Source organism: Tarenaya hassleriana, unplaced genomic scaffold (genome assembly GCF_000463585.1).
Source record: "Tarenaya hassleriana unplaced genomic scaffold, ASM46358v1 Cleome7, whole genome shotgun sequence".
Lineage (NCBI taxonomy): Eukaryota > Viridiplantae > Streptophyta > Magnoliopsida > Brassicales > Cleomaceae > Tarenaya > Tarenaya hassleriana.
In genome coordinates, this window is record NW_010969548.1 from 5,120,595 (window position 1) to 5,129,547 (window position 8,953).

At 39.2% G+C, this 8,953-nt stretch overlaps 3 protein-coding genes across 8 annotated transcripts in view; 1 reads left to right on the forward strand and 2 right to left on the reverse strand.

The window, feature by feature from the left end:
• LOC104801488 (COP9 signalosome complex subunit 7-like) overlaps window positions 1-1,548 on the reverse strand; it is a 4,439-nt gene extending 2,891 nt beyond the window's left edge. For all 4 annotated transcript variants that reach the window (XM_010524799.1, XM_010524796.1, XM_010524798.1 and 1 more), the window contains exons 1-3: window positions 1,257-1,548; window positions 748-823; window positions 485-573 (exon numbers count right to left, since the gene is read on the reverse strand). In XM_010524799.1, coding sequence (XP_010523101.1) covers window positions 485-573; window positions 748-823; window positions 1,257-1,415 — 324 coding nt within the window. In that variant the 5' untranslated portion in view covers window positions 1,416-1,548. The remainder of the gene's footprint in view (window positions 1-484; window positions 574-747; window positions 824-1,256) is intronic.
• Window positions 1,549-1,643: 95 nt separating this feature from the next.
• LOC104801489 (leucine carboxyl methyltransferase 1) lies at window positions 1,644-5,274 on the forward strand. Of its 3 annotated transcripts, XM_010524800.1 has the most exons (13): window positions 1,644-1,791; window positions 1,874-1,962; window positions 2,029-2,168; window positions 2,302-2,349; window positions 2,458-2,539; window positions 2,808-2,910; window positions 3,054-3,174; window positions 3,269-3,316; window positions 3,659-3,742; window positions 4,155-4,219; window positions 4,427-4,478; window positions 4,635-4,673; window positions 4,856-5,274. In XM_010524800.1, the coding sequence occupies exons 1-13, from the start codon at window positions 1,724-1,726 to the stop codon at window positions 4,931-4,933; spliced, it is 1,017 nt and encodes a 338-aa protein (XP_010523102.1). In that variant the 5' UTR covers window positions 1,644-1,723; the 3' UTR covers window positions 4,934-5,274. The 3 variants fall into 3 exon arrangements, 2 of the variants coding, with proteins under 2 accessions (XP_010523102.1, XP_010523103.1); XR_769897.1 differs by lacking the exons at window positions 4,427-4,478; window positions 4,635-4,673; window positions 4,856-5,274 and adding an exon at window positions 3,918-4,036; XM_010524801.2 differs by lacking the exons at window positions 4,427-4,478; window positions 4,635-4,673; window positions 4,856-5,274 and having other exon boundaries at window positions 3,918-4,160.
• A 644-nt stretch (window positions 5,275-5,918) lies between these two features.
• LOC104801490 (ras-related protein RABD2a-like) lies at window positions 5,919-8,809 on the reverse strand. The gene is made up of 8 exons (XM_010524802.2): window positions 8,627-8,809; window positions 8,167-8,239; window positions 7,832-7,879; window positions 7,711-7,758; window positions 7,403-7,474; window positions 7,166-7,321; window positions 6,944-7,047; window positions 5,919-6,268 (listed from the first exon to the last, which is right to left on the reverse strand). Exons 1-8 carry the CDS (start codon window positions 8,638-8,640, stop codon window positions 6,172-6,174), a joined length of 612 nt encoding a protein of 203 aa, XP_010523104.1. The 5' UTR covers window positions 8,641-8,809; the 3' UTR covers window positions 5,919-6,171.
• Between the last annotated feature and the right edge of the window lie 144 nt (window positions 8,810-8,953).

Sequence of the window (8,953 nt, forward strand, 5' to 3'; positions counted from 1 at the left end):
CAAGCTGGCTGGGGAGCCAAAAAATAATTTACTTTTTATTTTTTAATATTTTTTAATAATTTTAAAAAAGATTTATCAATTTTAAATATTTTTATTATTTTTAAATATACTAATTACTATTTTAATATTTTATAATTATATTTAAGATTTTTTATTTTTATTTTTATTTTTATTTGGCTCGCGAGCCGGATTTGAACCGAGCCATGATATTCTTGGCCCGAATAAAAACGAGCTTAACGAACTGGTTGAAAATGGGCTGGCTCGGAATGAGCTGGTCCGATCTAGTTTGAGTCGGCCAGTTTTACATCACTAGCCTAGATGCCCCTATCTCTCTTCATCTCTCCTATTTCTATGTTCTCTACATTTCTAATCGGAATGTCTATCGGCCTATGTTTTACATGGTCAAACAACCTTAGAATCAGTGTAGCATAGAAAGAATAGAAAAACATCCATATCAGGCAACTGATTCTGAAAGCAGATATACCTTGTTTGTCTCAGCCAGTGTAAGGACAGTAAGCTGTTTTAGCTTAAGAATTTGATCTGGAACCAATTCAGGAAAACGCCCAGCATTGCCTAGAGTTCCAAGAAGTAAGGTTTAAAAAAGGGGCACGGAGAGATATTTGTTTCCACAAAAATCATAAACTACAGGTCAGAAAGCAAGAAATGTAAGTGATGAATAAACAGCATTGATAATTTTACACTTTCCAAGGGAAAAACGAAGTGGATAACTCAAGGTTATGAACATACACTTGTAGTCAGTCCAGGTCCCATGCGCAAATAACCGTAGCACATCCAGGTATACAGAAGTTGTGGTACCATCGAGCTGCAAAACATTGTTAATACCAACTGATATGAACATAAGGAGTCCAGAACTGAATGTCAAGATTACCAACTCCAAGAATTCAGCCGGCAGAAGGAAAAATTACAGCTGATTTATGCAACACCAGATAGTAGCAAACTATAGCATAGCACCATCCAATAGAAAGTAAAATACAATCAATGAGAAACTTCCCAGCTGTGAACGGCAATCATAGGCGGAGAACATCCATTTGGAACGATACATCAAAATAACCTTAATCCCAAGTTTATCCATTTGGAACGATAAACAACAAAATTCCAAGAAAACTAAGGAACCCTAATGAAAAACTGATAAGCAAATCCAATCCTGATCCAGGAGAAACCCCCAAATATTGGCACATCGAACGACAAATCGTAATCCGAAAACTGAAATACAGAAGGAATATATTCCGACAAACCTCAGCAACAGAGGGTACAGCCATAATCTCGGAGAAGGCGAAGAGCGATGGATGCGACGTGGCTTCGAGTAGGATACTTGCAAGAGCTTCCCCCTTGCAAGTAGAAGATCGTCTAACGAACTGATCGATAATCTCCGCCTGCTTCTGTTCTATATCCATCTTACACGCCCCGAGGAACACAAAACCAGGGAATGTTGAAGAGAATCAAAAGGAGGCCCCCGGAAGCGTCCACAAAATTGGCGCTAGGGTTTCGATTTCGAAGAGAAAGAGAAAGAGAGAGAAAGAGAAAGGGAAGACTCAAGTTCACTTTTTTTCCCTTTCCTCTTTTGCCCTTTTAATTTCGGTGGGGAATTTATGATGGGGTCTCATGTCATCAATGGGCCGAGGCCCATTGGCGGACCCTCCGGAGACTTCTCGTCGATGCATAAACGGCGATTCAAAATCTCTGGAGAGGGTGATCGGATAATATGGCGGAGTCTCGCAGCAACAGAGCGGCGGTTCAGGCAACTAACGACGATGCCTCCGCCAGCAAATTGTACGTCATCTTTCTCTTGGATCTTTTGCATCTCTTCGTATTTGCAAATCTAGCACCGCTAAGGTTGCTATGGAATGTGAAGGTCCTGTGTCAAAAAGGGATACATCAAGGACGACTACGTTCAACTTTTTGTTAGAAGGGCTATTAGAAGATCGCCGATAATAAATCGGGGTAAGCGTTTTTGTTGATTGTTCACCGTGTTTGCACGAGCTGACTCTGCTGCTTTGGATTGTTGAGGTTACTTCGCCCGTTGGGCTGCCTTGCGCAAGCTTCTCCTCCAATTTTTGGACAGTGTTGCAACTTCTGATCAAACTCAAACAAAGAAACAGATACTGTCCCTTGGAGCTGGCTTTGACACTATGTATTTTCAGTTGAAGGTCTCCTGCTTCTCTATTCTTTAGTTTTATTTATCTTCTGTTGCTTTCTTTATTCAGTCTCACTGCTAATTCTAAAGGGTCATCGGTTCCTCTTTGATGGAATTCTTCCTATTCCCCTTTATTTCATTTGCAGGATGAGGGAAAAGCACCTCATTTGTACGTGGAACTGGATTTTAAGGAGGTATATAATTCATGAGATTCCTATATAACTGATCCTTAAGCTTTCCCTGTCTTGATACATCAGGATGTTACGCTAAATATGTCTTCGTCGTCTTCTCCTCCTGGACAGGTAACAAGGAAGAAGGCTACTGTCATAGAAAACTCCAGTCAGTTAAGAGACAAAATTGGGGCAAATGCATCCATTTCGATAGGTGAGCCATTTCTGTGTTCCATCAAGTGTGGAATGATCTCTTTGATGATTGGATAGCTAAAGGTTGCCTATCCATGTGGCATGACTTTCCAAAATAACAAATTTCGAGGAAATTTGCAGCTACCTCTAATATCATTCTTCATCATTTACTTTATCATTTTGAATAAGATGCGTATGCCATTCTTCATCGCTGCAACCTATCCTATCGAGTATTGAATTTTTATTATGGATTACTTGCACACAAACTGTTACCGTCTCTAACTCTGCAGAGCAAGGCCACGTGCTCAGCGACCATTACAAGTTACTTCCAGTTGATCTGCGTGATATACCGACATTAAGTGATGTTATATCGTTTGCCAATATGGATCCAAGGTATGCATTACCTGTTTGCCTTAGTGGATAGGCCTTCAGTTATGCCATATGCTCTCAATGCCCCCCAGCTCCACTAATAGATTTGTTGTCATCCAGATTTCAAGCTGATGACTAACCTACATTGTCTCTAATATTGTTATCAGTCTCCCGACATTTATTATTGCAGAATGTGTTTTGATATACCTGGAACCGGATTCAAGCTGTGCCATCGTCAATTGGGCATCAAAAACATTTTCAACATCCGTATTTTTCTTATATGAGCAGGTTCAGTGCCATTTCACCTCTGAATATATTAATATCCTTTTTGGTTGTTCAACTGTGCTTCTAACATGTGAGGTTTGAGGTTTTCTTTTTACAGATTCATCCAGATGATGCTTTTGGACAGCAAATGATTAGAAACTTGGAGGTAAGAATATTCTCTCTAGTTGCAGTTACGTTAATTGCATCTACATTTTCATGATGCAGGCATCATTCTTTTGTATCTTGCTAAATTACATGGAATTATACACGCTTGGTACATTGATACATCAATCTCGTTATGGGGCCTAACTTAAATTTTTCACTTCACATCATCTCTTTTGAATTAAGCCAGATTGTATGGAATGTTGATTTGTGATCTTTGGTTTATTTTAAACTATTATATATGTTCCCAGATATGAACTTGTGCTGTCAAGATCACTTTGGTCAATTTAGATCTGTTAACTCTTTTTTAGTTCCTTTTAGCTTTTACTGTGTTCACATGTTTCAGAGTCGAGGCTGTGCACTCTTGAGCATTTATGCAACACCGACTTTGCTTGCAAAGGAGAAACTGTTTCTTGACAATGGATGGCAGGTACATATTGTAGGTAGCATGTCGTGATAAAGATGATGATGATGATGATGATGATCATAATAATAGTAATAGTAATAGTAACAGTAATAGTAATAGTATGATGATGATGATGATGATGATGATGATGATGATGATGATGATGATGATAATGATAATGATAATATGTGGTGAAAAGGAAAAGGTTGCTGGAGCATTAGACAAAGAAGTGCATGCTGGAATTCAGTCATTTACTATGTAGCGTTGGGTGATCCTTAAGACAGCATTTTGAACTTCAAAACCTTTATGGAGTTTTCAGTGAGAAGTTCTCCTTTTTGTATTCTGACATAATGTGCATGAACATATGACCTGCATTCCGTATTAATGTTATCATTGCTATTATCGGGACCTCTCTGTGTTTGTTCTTTGGTTTTAGAGAGCTGTTGCTTGGGACATGCTAAAAGTGTATGGTAGTTTTGTTGACACTCAAGAGAAACGCAGGTCAGTCCTGCAATTATTTATCTTTTAATATTGTCATATTAGTTCTCATAAAGTCTGTTGGCACAATATCTTTCCACAGAAAATCCTCATTCAGTTTTTGTGATCCCCTTTCATGTTCTCTTGTCTCTTATTTGCATGAATGTTTATTAGAAAACCAATGTTGTTTGTACCCAGTCCGATTGAGCTGGTTATATTATATGTTGTCAGGATAGAGCGGCTGGAGTTGTTTGATGAATTTGAAGAATGGCATATGATGCAGGCAAGTCACGTTCCACCTTAACTCTTAATCAAAATGACGAGAGTATGTCATATGATGGATATGCTTTTTCTTGTGTTTTGGGATTTTAAAATGTGTAATGTGTTCATAACCACCATTAGCCTTTTTATATCTTTTTTTTCCTTGTCCTCTTCGCAGGAACATTACTGCGTAACATATGCTATGAATGATGCGATGGTAAGTTAACACACTAATTTTCATAGATCAGTTCTGGCTTTTGATTAACGAGTAAGATCAAACAGCTGCCTTCTGCTCATTGTCGTGTAGCGCCCTTGCAAGATGTAAATGAACTCCGATAAGTGCATAAACTTGTGAGGAAAACATTCCGCCTTTAATTTTTTTCACCTTGAAAAAAACAGGGGCTGTTTGGGGAATTGGGGTTCCCAATAGAAGCCAAGACTACCTCATCATCACCATCGTATCATCTTGAAGAGTGAAGGAGGGTGGTTACCACCACATGTGATGCAGAGCCAGAGGGGTACCATTTTCATTTGCACTTTCACTTTCATTTTCATTTTCATTTTCGTTTCGTACACCTCGTCGCATCCTTGGTGTCTTATTTAGAAAACAGTGGTCTTTTTTTATACAAGGAAAACAAATCATGCTTCAGAAAGGGCATATAGGATAAGATTATCATAACCAAGTAGTATAAGGATGTCTTTTCACAGTGTATTCCATTTCCTCTCTTTCTCATAGTTCCCTCCATACCCAGTGAATGATTCGGATTCTTAATCTTCTCCCATGGTTCAAGTGTTTTCAATGTATGTTCTGAACTTAATTTTTTGTAATATTCGGTAAAACTCGGCCTCTCCCTAGCAACTGCGTAAATCCATGCAAAGGTCAGACTGCTAATCTTTCCAATTGCCAGAAAAGCAGGACGCGGGACCCGCTATTTGTCACTCGAATGCGCAAAACACGTCCACTGCTTCATATGCTGCTAACAGATTATATTCCGTTTTTCCTCCACCAAAACCATATTTATGGTACTTTTTCGCGTTATTTCTCCTTGTGCTGGTGTAAAGGCTTCGCCCCGGGCCGAAAAAGAAAAAAAAAAGAAAGGAGGAGAAACTGTAATTCGCAATTTTGGACAATAGCACAGCAATACATGTAGTTATAAATTACGAATACACACCACATGCCTACATACTACATATACATGCATGCGTAAACATTCAATTTACTAAACTCTCTAAACAAACCTCCTTAAACCATCTAAATTACTACTTAACTAGCTACCATTCAAAACCTGCCACTGATAACGTATCGCACATTCTCATGTAGGAAAAAAAGAGAACCTCAAGACCGTGACCCGACTCTGTAATGTTTCCTTCAAAGGGAAGGAAACAGAAAAAGCACCCACACGTACCTAAAAGGCTAAAACCTGTAATCTGCTAAGAAGATTGACGAGAAGGCAGGGACACGTAAATAAACAAAGTACACATTAAAGAGGAACTAATATCTTATTGACATGGTCGTAACTGCAAGTATAATAGGGTAAGGAACTGAATGAAGTAGTTGAAAAGTGACTTGAGAAAGAAAACTTTTCTTCAAATAAGGGATTGTTTGGGGTGGAGAAAGAGAGATTTATTGGGATTCGCTTGCAAGCGCATAGAGAGAGAAGAGGGGAGAGAGAGCTTTGGTCTAACTACAAGACCCTTCAATTTCATATTTGGCTTCAAGAAGAGCAGCAGCCGTTCTTCTGGGCAACAGGCTGGCCTCTGATCTGCACTGTTGGCGGTCTTGCGCTGTTCGTCACTGGTTGACTTGCCATCCTGTGTACGCCCACCAAAAAAAACAAAGCTAAAATTATCAGCGATAATAAGCAACACAAACCCAGAATCTCAATTCTGCTTCATTTACGTCTCTGGCCAAAATACTAGATTCCACAGTTTTGCATCTGCGCACATACATCTATGCACATACATGATGTTGATGGTGCATTTTGAATTTAATTGTTGCGGGGTCTACCTCTTCGTCTGTTTCATTTCCTTTCGACAACAGACTAAAATTCTACAGCTTTATCAGATAAAGATGTAGTATAGTCAGACTCCTAAGTGCTAACAACCATCTCCAATAGTATGACCTGTCAAACCCCACTAATCGACTCCGTTACATACACTGACGTCACCCCTGGAAAGACATTACAAAACTGCATTGCCTTTTGGAATAATTCTCTTCTCGGTATCCAGGATTGTTTTTTAAAATAAGTGAAGCACCCTTTAGGGGGCTCATTCTGATTCTGTTCCCAACTTCCCATCATAATTAATCTAGAAAATTTTTCCATCCTCACCAAGGATACCAAAGAATCAAAGTCTTGTCCTTTGAATCAGAGACGTTAAAAATATCAAACATGGCTTCCCCTTTTGTCTTTCTGCTTCCAAGGATAGAATCCAATCACTTCTGGGGGAACCAATCGATGATGTATGAGAATGGTGTAAGACAAATACCTCTCTTTAATAGCAGTAGCCATGGCCATGAAAGCCTGTTCCACGTTGGTGGCATCCTTTGCACTTGTCTCCATAAAAGGAATCCCAATTTCGTCCGCAAGAGCCTGTAATTACATTAATATTACAGCATTTGAAAGAGAACATGTCCTCATTCCCTACAATACAATATCTACACAACTTCAGAAAGAGGATTGGAAAAGAGATAAGGGCTAAAGCACAGACCTTGGCGGTTTCATACGGAACGGCTCTGTTTGCAGTAAGATCACACTTGTTGCCAACTAAGAGTTTGTTCACATTGTCACTGGCATACCGATCAATTTCATTTAACCATTGCTTCACATTTTTGAAGCTCTCTTGATCCGTAACATCATAGACAATCTACCAGTGGGGGCCAGACAAAATTAGTTATAGTAGCTAAAAGAGTCAGCGCAAGTGGTAGAATGAGAAATATTAACCCACTATGATTCCATGTGCCCCGCGGTAGTAACTGCTTGTGATAGTCCTGAACCGCTCTTGACCAGCAGTGTCCCACTGAAAGTCAATAAAGAAGGAGAAATTCTAGTCAGCCTCTACAATAATACTGGATAAACAATTACGACAGAACAGCAGCGTATCAAAGTCTACTGGTATAGAAAACACAGCAGTTTATAAAATTATCACACAAAATGGGCTGAACTTTATTAAAAAAATAAAAAATTAATGCATGATATGCAGAAAATCTCAGCTGAGTTCAACATTAAAGTGCAAAAGAAAGAAATGTTACGTACAATTTGGAGCTTAATAGTCTTCCCATCTTGCTCCACAGTCCGTATTTTCTAGAGAGAAGGGAGATAATCAGATATAAACCCCAGTTTCTTTCACAGCAAAAAAGCAACTGTAAGCACTTACAAAATCGACCCCAATGGTGCTTATGTAACTCTCTATGTATGAATCATCCTGCATCCATAAAAAAGGTGGGGGATTTCAAGTCAGATATTCACCTGCAATCGACCAACCAACCGCATTTTTACAGAAAAAATTCAAATATCCAAATTATATTCCACACGACGGGATCAGAAATCATGAGTACATTCACTGTACAATCCGAACTAAATCACAGCACTGCTTGTTTAATCAGTTATTCCTCCCCAGTTGAAGACCACGACGAATATAAAATAATTGGAGTTCGGACTAAATAAGAAAACAACAAACTTAATTAAAAAAAAAAAAAACAACAAACTCACAGCGAATCTTAGAAGGAGGCAGGATTTTCCAACACCAGAATCTCCGATGAGCAGAAGCTTGAAGAGATAATCGCTGCAAACCGAGGAGTTACTAAGTCGTTAAAATAACAAAGGCCGTAAATGGGAGAGAGCAAGACGAGAAACGCGCGAAATAATAATCAATCATACAAAATAAAACGACGATCTCGAGCAAAAGACGGTATAGCAAACTCAAGACCATCAACTCAAAATAAAAAACAAAATCAGACAGATCGCAGAGACACTACTAAATTGTTCTCCATCCATGAGCAACAGGATCAAATCGACGGATCTAGAAGCCCTATATTTCAAGGCTAGCACACAATACCAATTACCGTAATCGAGTAATCTAGACAGCAGAAACCAAGGGCCGGATCAGAAGAATATATCGATAAATCTTTAGAGAGTGCAAGTGTCGGTGGATGAAACGAAGGAAACTTACTATTCGGGATTCATGAATCCGGCGGCGGAAATGGATTGTATCAGAGGGGAAATAGCCGGATGAGGATGGAATCAACAGTAACAGCGCTGCAGAGGCGAGTTCTCTCCTTCGAAACTGTAAAGGTCGATTGGCGAAGGAAGCGAAAGAGAAGGAAAAGCGAGACGACGAGGCGAATACGGAACATCAAGCTGGTCAGACAGATGTGATTGGGATGGAAGCCTGGTTACTGTTCGGCCGTAATTGGGCCTAAAAGAGTCCATCTAATTGGAGTGAGCCCTTAAGCCCGATTAAGTATGTCAGTAAATTGTAAAGAGTTATATATATATA